The following is a 19843-nucleotide window of genomic DNA, read 5'->3' as shown; positions in this document are numbered from 1 at the left end:
TGAGAATAAAGTTGAAATATTACGAGATTAATGTCGAAATACTATGAGCATAATTTTGAATAAAGTCGAATGTAGAAATAAAATAGAATAAAGAAAATGTTTTGACAATAAAGATTACAGTTAAAATATTTTTAGAGTATATTCTGGCCTTTTGCACACGCTAATGTCCCAGATTGGGAGCACTTGGAGATTCCAAAATCTCAGTTTTCAAAATCTGTAACAATATTTTACAATAATGTGTGTTTTTCACGCTCTTTAATGTGGCATGACAGATCGCTGTATTTGCTTCAGTTAAAGCAGCATGTATTTACGATTACAATAATGAGACATTATTTTCATTATAAATTAAGCTTTAGGCTATAGGCTTTCTGATGTTCCTTCACTTTTATATCTTGCTATACACTTTAAATAAAGAGGAAAGGCACATTTATAATATGTATTTCCTGATAAATCTGACAGAATTAGAAAGCTGAGTTGTGTTATATTAATTATTGTGTTATATTTAAAGCACAAAATTAGTTTACTGGTTTAAAGATTACTGGGTGGCTGGCGTGATACAATTAATGAATGGAAGATGTAAAATATTATTTCCAATCATTTACTGTATTATACCTTGAATAAAACAGCTTGTGAATAGGCCTAGTCCCTTACATGTTGTAGCCTACAGGCTACCTGAGAAAACAAAACAATATTAAAGATTTGGAGCCCACTTCAACTTTTAGAACATTTTGACGTTTTTGTGGAGTACATGGTGGAATTTTCACAAATTTGGAATTTTCACAAAGAAAACATGTTTATGTTTCACATAAATACATTGATCAGATCACTAAAGAGCTTGAAAAATACATTATTGTATAACATAATTTGTGTTTCACTAAAAAACTTATCTTGAAAGCTGAGACATAATAAAAGTAGACCCCCTAAAACCTCAAAGCTTATTGCTACTGGGAGGCTGGCGCACTACAAATAACGAATGCAATGGAAGACATAAAATATTATTTCCAAGCATAGTGTCCTCCTGAGTATGACACATGGTATGATTTCTGCTAATGATTTCACGTATATAAGTGAGCTACAGTGCCCCCTGAAGGAATGTTGATTGGCTGTGTGTTAGCAGATGTTAAGATAAAAAGTTGTTCCTATTCAGTCTGTTACTAAATATCATATTCTTGATATTAAGTTGTTTCTGCGAGTCCTTAAAACTGGTCGCTCTGATGCAACAACATTCAAATCAATTCTGGTGGCCTGCATCTTCTCCCGGTGCCTACTCTCAAAATAATATAACTTTCATTTCTACGATTTCAATTCTCAAAACATTTCAACTTTATTCTCGTAAAATTTTGACTTTATTCTGGATACATATCGACTTTATTCTCAAAACATTTCTACTTACGACTTTATTCTCTAAACATTTCGACTTTATTCTCATAGTATTATGACTTTATTCTTGAAACAGATCTGACTTTATTCTCGTAGTATTCCGACTTTATTCTCAAAAGATTTAGACTTTATTATCATAGTATTACGATTTTATTCTCTAAACATTTCGACTTTATTCTAGTGGTAACATGTCTCTATTCTCGAAACATTTCGACTTTATTCTCATAGTATTATGACTTTATTCTTGAAACAGATCTGACTTTATTCTCGTAGTATTCCCACTTTATTCTCAAAAGATTTAGACTTTATTATCATAGTATTACGATTTTATTCTCTAAACATTTCGACTTTATTCTCGTGGTAATATGTCTCTATTCTCGAAACATTTCGACTTTATTCTCGACTTTATTAACATTTGTAATTTATTCTCGAATTATTTCAACTAGGGCTGCTCCGATCACGATTGACCGATCGTTAATTTGCATTTCGTCAGTAAAGCCGGTTCTCTAATCAGCGGTAACAATCGGCTGATTGTGATCGGAGCAGCCCAAATTTAAACTTATTAAACTTTAAATATTATATGACTTGAATTTTGCAATCTTAGATTTTTTTTTTTTTTTTTTTTTACGTGGCACTAAAATGCCTGTACTTTACCATAAAATCATTAAATACAAAATACAATTTGTTCAGATCATTACCATATCAAGGTCTTGCTCTTGCAGAGCCAGTGCCAGCTCATTGTTGTCAATGCAAGATGCAGCAGCAACATCCAGAGGAGTAGATCCACGCATCCCTAAAAAGCAACAACAACAACAAAAATTATTTAAATGAAACAAAACAAAACAAAGTAATACTATGATCCTAAATTTTTTATTTTTTATTTTAAGGAACGAGATGCATTAATTATTTACACATTTCTGCAACAACAGAAATTATTTAACAGTAAGGTCACATTTGTTAACATTAGTTAAAGGATTAGCTAACATAAACTAACAATGAGCAATAGATTTTACAGCATTTATTCATATTTTTCAGTGTTAGTTAATAAAAATGCAATTGTTCATTGGCTACTCGTGTTATTTGAATTATCCAACATCAACAGATACAACTTTGATTTTAAAAATGTATTAGTAATTGTTGAAATTATGGATTTAATTATTCAATGTTACTTAATGTTAACAAATGGATCCTCATTTTAAAATCCTACTAAGAAAAATGATGATAACCATGTTAGCGTCCACATCTACAGACGAGCTCTACTTATTACAAGCATGCATTGCAGTTATGTCGTCTACCCAGTTAAATGTGCAAGCTTTTTGAACTGGCTGATTCCAATTGGCTGTCAATGTTTTAATCATTCATCATCTGAACAAAGTCATTCTGAAAGTGATTCCAATGATAAATTTCCTCTGTGTTGTTATCATCATAGCTGTGCTGTGGAATTCCCTATACTCACAGAATTAGAGTTATTGTTATAGTTATCACTGGTGTCAACAGATCCGACCATAATAAAAATCAGTTAAGTTTTAAAAAGTGACCAACCCAGTCCAATGCCACTGTTCTGCAGCAGGTAAGAGAGATGGTCGAACATGGAACGCTGGTTCTGACGGCTGATCCTGCAGAAGTAGCACAGGAAGCGGCAGCAACTGGTCACCATTTGTGGGAATCGTATTTCCTATGGGGAAAAAAAAGAAGTTTGTTTAACTTTACATCAGCTTCAATGACAGAGTCGGATCCTTGTCCAAGAATATCAGTTTTAAATGTTCAGTATATATACAATAAAAGGACTCTTATAAATACAGTAAACAGGAAAGTACCTTAGAGTCTCCTCCACCTCCTAGTACATTGACCATAACCTCCATGACTGTCTCATGCATGCCCAGTGCTCGCATCAGGTTAGGGTGCTGGTAGAACAACTTGTTGTTCATGATGTTCCTATGAGACAGAAAACAATTTGCATTTGAAATACTACACTATACAAAAGATATGTCCAGATAAGCATACATGACTCTAGAGAAGTTCAGGGCATGAACACAAACAAGATACACCACAATTTGGGGTCAGAAACATTTTAATTCGCAATTTGCCGTATTTGTATCAAATAAACAAAGCCTTGGTGAGTGGGAGAGGGAGAGGGAGGGAGAGAGAGAGAGAGAGAGAGTTAAGTACCCACCCAATGCTCTGAATCATAAGCCTCTCCTCTTCCGGGCCCATCTGGACGATGAGAAGGGAGCGGATCTGTCCCAGGCACTCCAGCATGTCCATTGTGTCCTGTACAGACACAGCGTTGATGGCATAGGCCTTTGGCAGGGCACGGATCAGCTCTCCGAGAGCATCATATTGCCGGTGAAGGAGACTGAACATGAGCCGCACCAGCTCAGGGTTCTGAATAAAAGACTCCTGTGCCCAGTAGATCATTGTGTGGGATATCAGCTCCTGTAAAGTACCTGCGGAATAGAATGTTCTGGAAATGTTAGACTAGCACTATGAATAAAAATAGTACAAGTTTGAACTAAAAGCAAAAATATTGATCTATAACTGCATCCATGTTTTGAGGTGAATCTGAAGAACCTTCTCAAGATGTTTGACTACATTTACTCACTAGGTTTATGCTCTTCCTCTGGTTCTGGCTCCTCTTCTTCCTTTTTCTTCTTAAAGGTCTTGATCTTTTCCACTAGACTGAGTAGTCTCCCTCTCAGAGACGCGTCTACCTCTTCCTCCTCTGCTTCTTCTTCTACGTAAACACCTGGGGCACAAAAACAAATATGGATTAGCACCAAATAGTCCAATGATTTTATTTATTTATTTATTTTTTTGTCATAAATTTTCAGAAGAAGACCCAGAAACTGAATTAGCTGTAGAGAATTTGATCCAAGATGATTTTGCAACAGCAACTTCTTGGTGTTGATTTTTGTGAGATATTTTGGAAACTGACCACAGTGATTCAGGAGCTCAATGTGGAAATTCTGGAGGGTTTCCCGCACTTCCTCTGGCACGGGGCAATCCTCATCTTCCGGGCTGTGCTTAAAGTTAGTCAACAGGAAAACCTACATACATGCACATAATCAGTTGATAGTCTCCTTGAAAGCAAAAAAAAATTATATGTGTTGGTTTAAAGGAAAGAGTTGTGTATTATACTTGTTCCTGAGGAGGAGAGCGAAACTCTCTGGTCCTGCGAGCGGTCTCTGCAGCACTCATAGTAAATGCTTTCATTAGGTCTTTGTATCGTTCACGCTGGTTTGCCTGGATCTGCTTTACAAATGTATCAGAGAATGCCAAAATAGCCTCAACTCTGTGTCTGAGCTCACAGTCACAGAAATATTGTAGCAGGGTGCACATCTGAAAGATGAGACAGACAGACAGGCAGATGGAGACAGTATTAATAAAATATACCAACAACAGAAAATATACATAATATACAGTATATACAATAACAGACAGACAGACAGATATCGACAGACAGACAGACAGATAGATAGATAGATAGATAGATAGATAGACAGATAGATAGATAGATAGATAGATAGATAGATAGATAGATAGATAGATAGATAGATAGATAGATAGATAGATAGATAGATTGTATAAACAGACAGACAGAGAGACAAATACAGACAGACAGACAGACAGAAAAATAGATATACATATACAGTATACAAACAGATGGATAGATAGATAGATAGATAGATAGATAGATAGATAGATAGATAGATAGATAGATAGACAGACAGACAGACAGACAGACAGACAGATCTAGCGATTAAACTTGCCTGCAGTTTTACAGACTCTGGCAGCTTCATTTGCAGTAGTCCCTCCTCTGGTGCCTCCTCTTCCTCCTCTTTTTCCTCCTCTCCTACTCCTTCTGTCCCCTTTTCATCCTCCACTTTTTCTCCATCCACCTTTTCTCCCTCCTCCTCCTCTACTGCCTTCTCAACCTCTTCTCCTTCCTGGCCCTTCTCCTTCTTCAGAGCTTCCAGCTCCTCATCCTCCTCCTCCTCCCCAACTCCCTCATCCACTGCTTCCTCCTCTCTTTCAGGCGATTCTTTCTTCTCCTTCACCTCCTCTGCTTCCTCCTTGGGAGCAGCTTCCTCTTCTAGTCCCTCTGTCTCTCCGGCCTCCTCTTTTTTCCCAAACACATTGGGATCGATCATCTTGAGAATGTGCTTGACATCTTCATTGTTGAAGATGCCCATAATGAGGAGGGTGCTGATGAGTTTGAGAATGGGAACGAAATGGAACTCAACACTGCCCCCAACAGGATCGCGCATGGCCTGGCTGCCATCTAACACTGCTTCGGTAAGCATGCTCAGAGCCTTGGTCTTGAGCTCCTGTAAGGGCAGAAAGAGCACAGATATTAACAAAGAGATCATCTGTCTACCAACAATCAGGTTTGGACCCCACTGTATCCTTATCGTACCTGCAGAGGTAAAATGGGACTAAGGGTGTACAGATCTGGGTCAGTACCCACGAAGTTGATAGGGGAGAAGTGTAGCTTGGGTCTGAGGCAGGTTGTGAGACCCACTCCTGGCAGATCATTGGCCGCCTCTGCATCCGGGAAAAGCGTGATGCTGAGCGTCTCTTCTGTCATGGGAATAATAAACTCACGATTAGTTCCCAATCGGTTGCGTTTGGCTGATTCCAGGTGGATACTGATGAGAAGGTCGTAGTAGCCACTGCGAAGAGGGCCTGGCAGGTAAGTATTCTCGATTGCGTAGAAGAGCTGTGATTCATCCACGTGGCTGCAGATGGCATGGGCCACACGGTTGTTGCCCAACGCACACACGGCGCAATAAAGCATCAGAGTGTGATAGTGGAACTTCAGCAAGTCATGCTGCTCAGACAGCTCCAGGATGTCAATACACCTGCATACGAGAAAGAGAAACATGTCAACTATTGAAGAATACACAACAACTAGATTCATAAATTTGTCAGCTTGAGAATTTTGTAGTGTTCTTGGTGGTTGCTTGACAGCTGCTAGGGTCTTATGGATGGTTGCTAGGGTGTCCAGGGTAAATTGTTAAGGAGCTCATGAATCAGTGGATTGTGTACACTGACTCACTGCACATTGGGACAGTGCTCAGCAGTGTTGGGGGTAACACATTACAAGTAATGTGAGTTACATAATCAGATTACTTTTTTTAAGTAACTAGTAAAGTAGAAAATATCGAAAATATAGAAACAAGAAAATATCGGAGATACTTTTTCAAAAAATAACACTAGTTACTTTGTTTTCCCATTTATTGAAAAGTAGTGGAAGTACAGAGGCGTTATGTGTGCTGTGTGAACATGATGTAGTTCTAGACTAAATGTTAATGTGCATTAATTCATCCTACTCTAAAAAAACTAACAAAAAAACACTGATTTAGTATTCATCAAAATGAATTAAAAAAATGCAAACTTAGAATATGATGCAAACCTGCAGTAATTAAATGTTAAATAACACAAATGTACCTAATCTCATTTTATTAACTGATGTCTTTGCTGCTGGCCTTTGATGATCCAGTTTAACCATACTAATAAGCAAAAATGACAGTTATGCTTCATTGTATTTTTATTGCTGAAGAGTGTTGAGCCTTCTTCTCCTGTTTTCTTTTAAGGTTTATTCATTAAACTTTTTGGTGTGAAAGGGCTTTTACATTTGCAATAAATAGTACTTCCTATATTAGAAACAATCAATCCCTGCTCATATTTAAAAAGTAAAGCAAAAGTAACGCACATTACTTTCCATAAAAAGTAACTAAGTAATGTAATTAGTTACTTTTGTAGGGAGTAACGCAATATTGTAATGCATTACTTTTAAAAGTAATTTTCTGGAACCTTGGTGATCAGTGAAATTCCACAACAATTCGTACAATGTCAACGGACAACATAGTAGAACGTCATCACTGGAATTAATGAACAACAGGCAGGGCCAACTCATTTTTATATAAATTGTTATTTTCTTTTAAATTGTAAATTTAATTTTAAATTGTATTCTTACAACATTTCAGCCGGATATTATTTATTAATATTAATTAGATGTGTTCAGTACCTGTTTAGCGATGTGTGTTTAAGTTCAAATATATATAAATATATATGTCTTCTTAAATCTTCTATCCCGTGTCATTATATTTATTGAGTTGGCTCATGTGGTTTTTATGTTACACGCTTCAGAAATGTGATGTTATTCCTGGTAAGGGAGCATAGTGAGCACTGATGCTCCCTAGTTTTTGCAGTGCATTGTGATATTTTTCAGGGAGCAAATGTTCCAGTGCACTGCGATTGAGACAGCCCTAAAAATGTCTAACTGACTACTGATCAAGGGAGCTGATTGAGACGCACCCATAGTCACTGCTTGGTGGTTAATAGGATGTTCCTATGCAGCTGCTGGGGTGGTTGCTAAGACTTTTGCTGGGTGGTTGCTAGCGTGTTGCTTTTTGATAGTTAGGATTTTCTGGGTGGTTGCTTAGCAGTTGCTAGGGTATTCATGGTCATTGTTAGATGGTTGCTAGGTTGTTGCTATGCAGTTTCTAGTGTGTTTGCTACTTGGTTGCTTGGGTGCCTGGGTGGTTGCTAGGCAGATAGATGAAGGTCTGACTGAAGGTCTGGAATCCATGGCAGCTTTCATGTCAAACAACCAGTCACAGTTCGTTCACGTTTCGAGGCGTGGAAATGGTGCCACAGTAACAGACCGATGTGTATAACTCTTATACGTATTTTAAAGATTCTGTGCCGTGAACTTTAAAAATTTCACATCCAGCATTTAGTTGACCCTGATAAGCCTTCGTCATCACAGTTCTAAACATGACGTCTTTCTCCTTTTGTGAGCTTAAACTAGCTAAGAACAGCCAACCAGCTTAGGCTAGTTTTAACTGTTTTATTTTCTGCAAGGTATTGTTTTTCGATTGTTTTCTTGTTCTCCTGTACCTGTTCTCTTCAGGTATGTGCAGAGCCATCATGGTGAGAGGCTCTGTACATTCCACCATCCAGCCATGCCTCTCGCTCACCCGCCCCACTTTTGGATTCAGGAAGTGGTTGGGCATCCGGCTCCAGATCACAGGAGTCAGCATCTCAACATCCAGTCTAGGAGGACACTGGGGCACTGGGTTCTTGCGCTCACTACGGAACATGGCCGCCGAAAGAGGCATGATATTCTATGGGATGGAGATAAAAAAGGCTACAATAAGGCTACAAATGTTCAGTAAAGGTTTTTCTAACAGAAGGCTGATGACTTTTAGTGCCAGAAGGAGAGGATAGTGAAGACCTTGAGTTTTCCTAGTTCCAGCTGCAGCATGTTCTGGCTGGTCGGCAATACGAACACAGCTGGGAACAGCTTAGTGTTGGGCTCCACCTGAGAAAGCATTATGTATACTTATCAATTCAAAAGATGAAAATGCACTCCTAACAGAAGCCGGGGAATTTTTAAGTGACACTACAGTTCCTCCTTTGAAGAGATGTCCTTTGCTTACCTGGTAGAAAGTGTTGATCTCTTTCCCATTGGCTGTGAAATTCATGAGACCTGTTGCCAGGTCAACCAAGCAACCAATCACCAGATCCTCTTGGCTGAACCTCTGCTGGGTGTTGCTGCCAAACTCTCCTCCCCACACCATATAGCAGTTACTCCTCCTCATACTGATAAGCAAACAGAATAACATTCCTGAGTGATTAATGAACACATTTTTGAAGCTTTGTAGCTTAATCAAAGTTCTAAAATACCAATAAAAAGTTTGTGGTCTTCTTGTGGTTCTTTCTTTCTATTTAATATTTTTTTTACTCAGAAAGGATACATTAATTTATATTTAAGAATTATATTTCAAATAAATTCTGTTCTTTTCAAATAAATGCTGTTTATTGAGCACTAAATTTAGAGTAATTGTGACACACAAATAGTGGAGTTTGTGCTTAAAATAAGAACTATTTGCCAGAGACACTGGAAATGTAAAATATATCCTCTGAAAACTCTTACTATTTAATTTGGTCCTCATATTCATTTAATCTTTTTTCAAAGCTGTTTACATTTTTCTTGAAAATCAAGATGAAATTAGATTGCTTTCTACCTATTCTGAAGGTTGGTGACTGAACTAGGACACCAGTGCACCAAAATCGATATTCACCTACATCACCTCACTATACCGAACATGTTTTTTTAACTAAATGCTTCTTCACACTGCAGCTTCTTGTATTTGTGTTCACTGGTCTACATTCCAATAACTTGACATGGCAGAAATTTTGTCATCTCACCTGTCGTGTATGTTGCCCTTGTCGTCTCCAACAGTCAAAGTGACAGTACGGACCTTAGACAGGTCAAAGTTGAGGTCATACATGTGGAAGTCTGGGGTGACCCAACCCACCCATACCCCACTAGGTTCTTGACCAGCGAAGATACGGACTGAGTAATAATACTAAGCAGTCGAGACAGGGAGAGAGAAAAGGATAAGAAAAAACAACAACAACAACAACAACAAAAAAACAAGTGCAGACAATGTGTAATATACTACAGATCTCGCAATGAAGACTAACTGTGGTCGTATTGAGGATGATTTCTGGGTCGTCACGATCGTCAGGCACCACATCCTCAAACAAACGGGGCATAATAGGTGGAGGTGGAGGAGTAACCATGGCTGCCTTTTTAGCTTTAAACAGGAAGCTGAGGGAAGAATTTTGAGGGGTCAAGCATGAACTACATTTTCTGGAAAAGAAGTGTGCTTAATTGTATTGAATGTGCACTTTTGGTATACTTTGAATTCATAAAGAATATAAAAAAAGTATTTAAAAATAATATAATATTAGTGAAATAAAAGGCCACTTAAGTGTACTTTCATGATTGTTTCTAAACATACTTACGAACACAATAAAAAAATCTATTTTGTTATAATGACAAATTAAAAAGTACACTTAAAGTACACTTATTTGCTGACTAACATACTAAAGCACATATAAAGTATTTTATTATAATTTTAACTATAGTGTTTTTCGCCAGTTTTAAAGTTAACATATTTCAAAGGTACTAAATCGAAACGTCATCATTACAAATGTGTAATTCTAAATATATTTAAATATATGATATACAAATTTCTATAAAATGACTTTAAAGTCTATCTTAGTTTGCCATGAATGCTTGTCAGTACATTCGCCAATACACTTTAACCATTTTTCCAAGACAACAGAATTAATTTAGACTTAATCCAACTTAAGTGGGGTCAAAAACACTCTAAAGTTGCACTTAATATAAATTGTATCTATAATGCATTTTCATTTAATTGCAGTTAACATGCAGTTAATGTCTGAAAACATTTCTTTTAAAGTATATAATTTCCTTAAGTCCTCTTTTGTAAAGTATGTAAAAGTTCTCAGATCTCACCCTTTCTTCTTTCCTTTCTCGGATGAAGTGTCTTTGTCATTTTCCTTAATGTCCAGAATATCTTTGGCCATAGATGGCTCCTTTTCCTTTTCATCCTGCTCTTTGCGACTGGCTGACTTTTTCAGCATCTCGAAGTCAGAGTGGGGGTCCACCTCCAGCACCTCATCTTCAGGGATGGTGAGGGTTCGTGTGAGGGGAGTGGTGCCTGCAGGAAACTTGAAGATCAGGTGGAACTCTACAGGCATGCTAAGTCTGAAGAACAGCATGTCTGTGTTGGAATTTTGGGATCCGAAAGTCCTGTGGGTTATTTTAATACAGGGGGCGCTGTCTACTGTTCCATCAACCCGAGAGACCTAAAGGTCACATGAGAACAACAAAAAGATTCAGAAACTTTATCTATACCATTAATCTCAACTAAATGACACAAAAATTGCTTAAATACCTCAATGTGGTTGTGGTCAGATGGCACTGGAATAAACTGGGGGAGGCTCTTACTGAACCACATTGTGATGTCTCTCTTCATGTTGATGGCGAATGGCTCAAAGCCTTCTTGGAGGCCACAGATAGCGAAGTAACTTAGGCTGCTAACATTCTGACCAAGGTTAATACGGCTTACCTGAGAAAGACCCAAAGTGCAGACTGGAATAAAACCTGGAGGGAGAAGAACAGAGAAGAAGCTGATTTATTGTAGAGGCGGAGGGAGAAGGGTATAAATACAACATAGTATTGCAATATTTTGAATGGCAATTGTTCTAATATACAGACGCAAAGTAGCCTACTGATCTTCTTTTGCAAATATGACTTTTGACACTAGAATAATAACTGCTCTTACAGTCTATAGAGCTGTTTGATTTAGATTTTTTTTCAAAGACGTATGCATATGAGAAATAAATCAAAAAGCACCTTTTGCATTTAAATCCAAAGTTTACATTTATTTTTGTATTTTTTTACCATGGAAGAGATGAAGGAGGAGCGTGGTATGAATATAAAACACTCCAGAAATACTACAAACAGGAGGACTTATCATCTCACACACTGCTATCCAGAGATAGCATTAGCATTAGCAAAGAATGGCAAAGCTGACATTAAGCTACTTTTGGGACTTTAACCATTGAAAAAAAAAAAGGTATTAAATCATTATATATGTTTTCGGCAATGCTCATAAAGTTCCAAATGTTTAAAATTGAAAGACTATCATATTGTGACTTAAGAATCAAGATAACGTTTTTAACGTGGGGCGGTAGCATCGTTGGCATAAGCCTTAGCTAAGGATGGCAAAGTTTACATTGATTCAGCTTGTTGGGGATGTTTGCAGGTGAATATATATATATATATATATATATATATATATATATATATATATATATACTTATGTACTTTAGACTATTTCTTTGTGAATTGCTTCAAGATGATATTTTGACAGAAATTCATACAGGGATGTTTAAACAAAAAATGGCTTCATTTATCATCGTTATGTTGTTCCAACATCATATTTTTGTAACAAGCTTAAAGTAGTCCACATGTGCTACATTTAAAGTCTTCTGTAGTCATTCCCCCATTTAATGACCTAGTAAAGCTATTTGATGTCAAAAGCCATTCGCTCTTGTGCAATTTATGCCAAAAATAGCATCAACATCAAAGGTGTCTGTGACAGGGGGGGTGTGGTTTAGCAAAGTCAGCAGAGGGAGAGAGAATCAGGAGACGAACAGTGAGTGAGTGGTTTGGATGGAAGTAATCAACACCAGTGTCGAAAGTTCGTCAACACCAGTGTAGAGAGTTCGTGGGTGGAAAGGAAGAGGACGAGGGGTCGGCTTGACTGCTGACGATAGCTTTATTTATAAGATACACTTTTACTGCTCACGTTGTCTACCACGCCAACATAAACACGCTATCGTAATCACTTCCGGGTCAGGTTCACTCGCCAGCAGTCCTTCTCTCTCTCCCCTACTCCTGTTTCTCCTGGCGTTATATACTCTCTCCACGCCAATTACTGAAACAAGACACAGGTGTTGATTTTTTCGTCCAAACCACTCACTCACCGTTCGTCTCCTGATTCTCTCTTCTACTGCCATCTTCGCAAAATCACCCCCCCCCCCCATATTCGATTTTGAGAGATACAACAGAAGGGTAGATTTACAAAAAAATTAACAATTTATTTATTTTTGTGTCATAAAACAAAGGCCAGGCTATTCTTCACAAATTCATACTTTGTGTTTGATGGAGAAAACAAAGTCATACAGGTGAATAATCCATTTATTACCCATTTATCCCCATAATACAAAAAAAAAAAAAAAATCAATCAGAGCAGTAATCAGAAGTAAATTTTAATTACATAGCTTTTGAAATCCAAGACTAGGATTGATCTGTGTTTTTGGAAACAAACTTGCGATCATAAAGTAACTACAGACATATCCTGACCAGCTAAATGACATAGTATATAAAAAAACTAAAAAAAACACATAACCCCTCGAAACCTCCTGATAAACAATGTTATAGCCTAAGTCCTCACCATCTCCAATCTCAATGTCTTTGAAGGCCATTTCAGAGCCAGAATCGCTGATCAGCATCTCTCCGTTAAGAGTGAACATTATGTTCATTTCAGTGAGGTCTATCATGCACCCGACCACATCACCAGACTGCCATTGACGGCCAAATGGCTCATTACCAATGTGCCATCGCTGAGCCTGCAGGGAAACCAGAGGAGAGTAATACAGTGTTTATTGCAGCTATCCAAAATAGTTTGTCAGCAACTTGTGCAGCACACAAAATGTATTGCTCCAATTAGCTGGAAAGATGGCCTGGTGCCATATAACACAGCAGAATTAGACTAATATGACACCACTGACCCTGTTTCCATTAAAGACATAGGCCAGCTCATCAGATCCAAGCTCAACGTCAGAGCGGACGTTCGGTCGAGCCCAGCCAACTCTCATCTCTCCTGTGGTTACGGCCTCAAACTCAAAGTACCATTTTCCTGAGGTAACAGCATACTGCTTCTCTGCCCTGAAGATACGCACTTTATCTTTACGTGCGTTCTCAAAACCATGGCCACCTTTGGGACAAAGAGAGTTTAGGAGTGCAGAAACAATTCAAATCCAAACAAATATTTAGATCAGAAGCTGGGCAATGAATTTAAGGTTTGTTCCATATCCTGGATCCTAGAAGTGATCGTTTTGACATCCACTCACAGCTTCGTTAATACAGACACTGGTAATAACACACTAAAACAAAGACTCACTGCTCTCCTGATCTGGGGGCTCAATGTTGTATCCGTAGCCAATCAGAGTGCGCACAGCATTGTTCACACTGTCTCTATTTGTCTTCTTGGTTCTTTCGTCCAGCAGGTTGTATGGCACCAGACGGGGGTTGCGCTTATTCAAGATGTCCTGAGGGTCACACGGTAAGTAACAAGAGTAAAAGGGTTGGTCTTTCAAGTTTCTGAAGAATTGTAGTTCTCAGATATTCAACACAGTCAGACAACAAAGGTCCAAAATATGATATCTAATTTTGAACCAATTATAGCAATTTCCAGATATTTGTATAGATATGTATGTATGTGTATAACTCGCTAACACAGCGAGGTTACAACAAATTTGACAATTTTCTCACCTTTATGACATATTCAGCATAGTGTCCACACCTACCTGCACAATGCTGTAGGTCCATCCTTGTCTGACCCTGTCCCGTGCCCAAACATTATGCCCATTTTCTGCTAGTTTCTCCACCAGCTGGTTCTGATTGGGCGTCAGTTTGACATGACTGAGGTCCAGAGGAGCAGGTTTGTATCCGCTGCTCATCACATAACTAAACCAATGAAAAGAAAAATTATGAAAACAAAAACCTTAGCCATTAAACAAGACCAATACTGCCTGGATGCATTCTAAGGTTTACATACGTTTTTGGCAGTTTGATCTTCCTCAGATTCTCCTCTGCTTTCTCATCTCCCATGCCTACGTGGCATCCCAAAGCTAAGAGGGTTCTGGAGAGGTCAAGGAGAAAAAAGTTGGTGAATAAATTGGATGGACAGATGGATCCATAAGCAATGAACTTCAGACATTTGAGATTCAACAGACGCTCACTTCAATGTCTCTCCAGACATTTGGAGGTTATAGTTCCTCTCAGGTTCCGGAAGACTCTGAAAGTCCACCAGACACGGGTGCAACATCTTATTATCATCCCTGAACTGAGAGAGAGAGATCATTTAACTTTAATAAGGATCTTGAGTTTGCAAGTATGTTTGTACTTGCGTTGGTGTTTATTTGTGAAAGACAGAGACAGAAAGCTCTCACCACTCCATAGGTCCAACCCTGCTCAATTCGGGTCACGGCCCAGAGCTCATGGATGTTTTCTGCAAGCTTCTCTCTGATCCGCTCCAAATGAGGAGGTAGAACAATCTACGAATGATATTACATACACAATATATACACTGAGCACTGAGTCAAAGTGTTTTAGGCAAGCGAAAAAAGTAGTTTTTTTTAGTTTACCTGGGCAGTGTCAACGGGATAGGGAGTGAATGAGGTGTGCGTGAGGGACTGCGTGGGGCCCAGCAGGCTTCTGACTCCATTAAAGTCATGTTTATACTCCTTAATGGGCTCGATGCGCATTCTGTCTTTGGGGAGAAGGGCTTCATAACATGGTGAGTAACCAGGAGGGGGCAAGAACTTAAAATCCCCATGTCGACCACCCAATAGGAAGCGAGCTCTGAAAAAAACGAATTAATCATATTTTTAAAATGAAAACTAGTGATTTTAGTTTTCATTGTTTTGATTTATAAATAATTGTCTCGGTCTTGATAATATCTACATTTTTGGGGTTGTTTAAAACAAAAGTCTCTTGTGGCTCACCAATGCTACATTTACTTTGTGAAATATTATAACAGTTAAAATAGCTGTTTTCTTTAAGTTATTTTATGTAATGTATTCCTGTGTTGGTAAAGCTGAATTTTCAGCAATCATAGCCACAGTTTTCAGTGTCACATGATCCTTCAGAAATCATTCATGTATGCTGATTTGGTGTTCAAGAAACATTTCTCACAATATTTTTTTTTGTGGAAACTGCGATACATTTTTTCAGGATTTTTTTTTTATAAAGTTCAAATGGATAGCATACAGAGTAAACATAAACATAAGTATTTGGAAGCATCATAAATTATTTTAACGTCACTTTTGATCAGTTGTATATACCCATGCTAAGATAAAAGTATTAATTACTTTAGAAATAAAAAGTAATGTATTATCCATTCGTTATGTACAAATGAAAAATAGCCAGCATCTTAATATTGCTGTATGCCTACTAAAAAGATTTTCTATGTAATAAAAATGTAATTACTTCACTCCAGCAGAGAAGCTTATGGCAGGGAAGAAGAGGCCATCTACATTGAAGTTCTCAAACATTCCCTGGACTGGATGTCCATTGATACGGAAGGAGATACTGGGTACACTCAGATCCAGACAGCAGCTCACAACGTCATCGGCTGCCAGGATGTGCTGGTTGGGTGAAGCCACCTGACGTGACACATGACCTACACAGAGCAAAAATATGGTTGAAGGACCATAAACACTCATTTACATATACATATATACGCAAGATCAGTGCATTTACCTGACCACAAGTGAAGGCCGTCAAACCCATAAGAGTAGAGGTCATCGCCCACACCGTTGCCACCCCAGCCCTCTCCTCCTCCTGGGTACGGACTGAAGCCCTCGGTCAGAGCCCAGCCAACACGCAGATGGCTAGCCTGAGCTGTCACAAATGCTTCCACATAGTCCACCATCACCTCAAAGTACCACTTCTTATACTGTGTAGAACCTTCACAAGTCCCCAAGAAGATATTGGGCCTCACGCTACAAGGAGTAAGTGACATTTATTGCAGTTAACGGTTTGAAATCTTTTAAATCTCTTTGATTTAGAGCACATTCATGAACAAAGGCAGCACAGCAGATATTACCTTGATACATAGTTAACAATGTTAGTCTGCAGCAGGAGGTCACGGCCCGGAAACAAATTTTCTGTGATCAGGTTTTGATTGGACCTCACGGCAACACCGTTACATACACAGAGTGAACGCAATACGTCTAAAACCTGTCCAGACATCGGCAAAGGAGAGTGAGATCTTCAATGTGTCGCAAAATGATAAATGTTAGTTGACCTAAATCACGTTCGCAGTCAGACCTTATGATTTCGACCGTGCTTGTCCAAGAGAGAAATGATAGACTTGATGTGATTCTCCTGAATGATGTTCAGGACTTCAGGACTTTCAATCAAAACACAATACAGCACCTCTAGGATGCCTGGAGACATACAGATAAGAAAGGAGTATGAGAGCAAGAAGTATGTGGCAAAGTTTAAAAACGGATTGCCAGTCATGTGTTGACCGTGCGCTGGAGCAAGGGGTTATAAATACCTGAAGAAGCCTCCAAACGATCCAGTTTACTGACCAGCCAGTCCAGGTTATCGCAAAACAGAGCACAGTTAGAACGATTTCCTCTAATCAGTGACGCTGTGAAAACAGAGACATATTCACAAATCTAATCCATCAATATAATCCAAAAAATAAAAAAAGTAATGAACAATGGATAGGAAAAAAAATATATGTATTTTTGAATAAAATATGTCTTTTACATGCTGTTTAATAAATGTTATATATTTAATAAATAATTTAAATGAATTATATTTTTTTCTTCTTATGTCTCTTATGCTCATCATGGATGCTTTTAGTTAATCAAAAATACAGTAAAATTTTTTTTTTTTTAAATGTTTTTCAGAAGGATCATGTCATCACAAAAATAAATTACATTTAAAATGGAAAACTGAAATATTTCATATTATTACTGTTTATTGATCAAATAAAGGCAGCCTTTGAGACCATAAGAGGATTCTTTCAAAAACATTTAAAAAAATCATATTTATTTTGACTGTTAGCATATATTTATATTTATTTATATTCAGTCACCAAGCAGTTCATAGAGCAGGTTGACAATCTCTTTCCAGGACTCAGCAGCTTCTTCTCCGGCAAACTCAGAGAAGTGTGCAGCAGTATTGTATATATTCAGCCTGTCGATACACTCCAGCACAATGGTGATCATCCCCTGCAACAGAAAAATAAACTTTCATTGTAAAGGGGATCGGGGCTGATTGTCAGACACACCCTCACACACACATACCTCTTCTTGGAAGAGGTTCTGTCGGTTGCGTAAAGAACGCAGCTTGGTCTGTTTCTCCTCGTGTTCCAGCTCTTCCTCTGGAGGCCGGAAGTAATGGATGAGATCCTGCAAGGACAGGATCACTCCGTCCAGTGGCAGGGACACCGGACCAGGGGATTTGTTCTTCCCACTCAGAGAATCCAGACCTCTGATGTAAGAGAGAGAAGAGGATGCATGCACACACACACACACACACACACACACAATAATACATAAGGAAACTGTTCACAAATATTTTCTTAAATTATCAGTCTGAAAAGGCATATTTTTAGAGGTTTTCAGTAAACCTTTTTTACTCATTTTAAAGAAGAATTATTTTATTATATTTATTCATAAAATACTTGTCAAATTTATTTATTTATACATTCATACATAAAAGCCTAAAGTTTGGGGTCAGAATCTTTTTTTATGTGTTTGAATGACGTCTCTATGTTCACCAAGGTTGCATTTATTTGATTAAAACAATATAAAATATTTATTTAATATTTATAATATAATATATGTATTTTGTTGTGAAATGTTGTGAAATATTATCGCTATTGAAAATAACTGTTTTCTAATTTAATATACATATAATATACATGAAACACATCAAACGATCCTTCAGAAATCATATTAATATTCTGCTTCAAGAAACATTATCAATGTTGAAAACAGTTGTACTGGTTTATATTATTGTGGAAATATTTTTTTCCAGAATTTTTTGATCGATAGAAAGTTAAAGAAGCAGCATCATTTTAATTTAATTTAATTATTTCATTTTTAATTTTCATTAATTTTTTTAATCAATGTCTTGCTTAATAAAAGCACACCTTTAAAAAAATAATAATAATAAAAAAACACACAAAAATTTTGAATAGTAATGCCTAACATTTAGCCAAAAAATTTCATATTGCTTATATTTCCACTTTGTTTTTTTTAATCAAACAATAAAGGTAATCATTAAATATCACCAAAGTCGTATTCTGTCTATAAGATATTACACACTATTCAGTGTGACCGTATAATATACAGTATAAATAAATGCTAGATTGTATGTGATGCACAGTCGTACTTGATGAACTGTGTGAAAAGGCCTGTGGTGCTGTAGATCATTCGAGCAGCCTGAGACTCTTCTATCTGAGAGCGAGAGCAAGTCAGGGCATCATCCATATGGCCCTCTTGATGTAATATGGCCTGAAAGAAAGATGAAGAATGAGAGAAACAGTTTAAATGTACGATCATAAGAAACACAACAGTTGAGGTATGTGAGTTGGTATCATGTGGTTTGTAGTTCAGCGAGCTTCATACCCTTCTCTTCATGGTTCCCAGGCGAGCCGCTTTAGCATCTAAAGCAGCGTATGTAAGCCACAGCCCTGTGGAAAGATGCTGCATAAAACACATGGACTCGCCATACTTGATCTCAGGAACACCCATTCCTTCCACATCTCGCTTCTTCTGAGCCCCCTCCACCTTCTCCTGTTCTCCGGGAATGAGAAACGCTGTTAGAGTTTAAAAACTAGTTGATAAAAAGCAGATTTTTGTTTTATTTATACAAGTTCTAACCTACCTTTGATGCACGGAAACAGAAGGCAGACAACTTGGTGTTGGCTTTCTCTGGGTCCAGAACCATTAGACCTTTCTCCTCATCCAGAGACAAGTACCGACCCGTTGTGATGTGGCGTACGCGGAAGGCCTGCCCCCACTTCATGTGGCTACCACTCCAACTGCAGAGAAATTACAGGTATGTATTACAAAAAGTATATAGGAAATGATATTTAATAATAATGTCACAGTTAAAGAGATTTTCTCACCCAATTCTCAGAGGCTCAAGTCTCCATAATGAACGGGCCTGACTACATACCGCCCCTCCTTCATATTGTGCAATCCTAGAGAGAGAGACCAGCATTCAGTGTGAGGTACACAGTATAAGGAGGCTAGC

The 19843-nt window shown here is 37.9% G+C and overlaps 1 protein-coding gene across 11 annotated transcripts in view; it reads right to left on the bottom strand.

Annotated features, from left to right (window-relative positions):
- The window catches only part of LOC113061686 (ryanodine receptor 1-like), a 112359-nt gene that overhangs the window by 50666 nt on the left and 41850 nt on the right, over nucleotides 1-19843 (bottom strand). For all 11 annotated transcript variants that reach the window (XM_026231011.1, XM_026231014.1, XM_026231015.1 and 8 more), the window contains 35 exons: nucleotides 19716-19790; nucleotides 19472-19628; nucleotides 19213-19380; nucleotides 18977-19098; nucleotides 17884-18070; nucleotides 17673-17808; nucleotides 17124-17219; nucleotides 16892-17010; nucleotides 16668-16801; nucleotides 16322-16563; nucleotides 16049-16241; nucleotides 15205-15421; nucleotides 15010-15114; nucleotides 14800-14903; nucleotides 14616-14699; nucleotides 14365-14524; nucleotides 13959-14106; nucleotides 13567-13772; nucleotides 13230-13404; nucleotides 11163-11371; nucleotides 10721-11073; nucleotides 9880-10006; nucleotides 9601-9761; nucleotides 8829-8991; nucleotides 8624-8710; nucleotides 8287-8513; nucleotides 5798-6242; nucleotides 5151-5708; nucleotides 4519-4719; nucleotides 4316-4427; nucleotides 3983-4126; nucleotides 3554-3827; nucleotides 3198-3315; nucleotides 2923-3055; nucleotides 2079-2173 (listed from right to left, as the gene is read on the bottom strand). In XM_026231011.1, coding sequence (XP_026086796.1) covers nucleotides 2079-2173; nucleotides 2923-3055; nucleotides 3198-3315; nucleotides 3554-3827; nucleotides 3983-4126; nucleotides 4316-4427; nucleotides 4519-4719; nucleotides 5151-5708; nucleotides 5798-6242; nucleotides 8287-8513; nucleotides 8624-8710; nucleotides 8829-8991; nucleotides 9601-9761; nucleotides 9880-10006; nucleotides 10721-11073; nucleotides 11163-11371; nucleotides 13230-13404; nucleotides 13567-13772; nucleotides 13959-14106; nucleotides 14365-14524; nucleotides 14616-14699; nucleotides 14800-14903; nucleotides 15010-15114; nucleotides 15205-15421; nucleotides 16049-16241; nucleotides 16322-16563; nucleotides 16668-16801; nucleotides 16892-17010; nucleotides 17124-17219; nucleotides 17673-17808; nucleotides 17884-18070; nucleotides 18977-19098; nucleotides 19213-19380; nucleotides 19472-19628; nucleotides 19716-19790 — 6235 coding nt within the window. The remainder of the gene's footprint in view (nucleotides 1-2078; nucleotides 2174-2922; nucleotides 3056-3197; nucleotides 3316-3553; nucleotides 3828-3982; nucleotides 4127-4315; nucleotides 4428-4518; nucleotides 4720-5150; nucleotides 5709-5797; nucleotides 6243-8286; nucleotides 8514-8623; nucleotides 8711-8828; nucleotides 8992-9600; nucleotides 9762-9879; nucleotides 10007-10720; nucleotides 11074-11162; nucleotides 11372-13229; nucleotides 13405-13566; nucleotides 13773-13958; nucleotides 14107-14364; nucleotides 14525-14615; nucleotides 14700-14799; nucleotides 14904-15009; nucleotides 15115-15204; nucleotides 15422-16048; nucleotides 16242-16321; nucleotides 16564-16667; nucleotides 16802-16891; nucleotides 17011-17123; nucleotides 17220-17672; nucleotides 17809-17883; nucleotides 18071-18976; nucleotides 19099-19212; nucleotides 19381-19471; nucleotides 19629-19715; nucleotides 19791-19843) is intronic.

Source organism: Carassius auratus, chromosome 43 (genome assembly GCF_003368295.1).
Source record: "Carassius auratus strain Wakin chromosome 43, ASM336829v1, whole genome shotgun sequence".
NCBI classification, from domain to species: Eukaryota; Metazoa; Chordata; class Actinopteri; order Cypriniformes; family Cyprinidae; genus Carassius; species Carassius auratus.
This window is presented reverse-complemented; position numbering and strand designations above follow the sequence as displayed.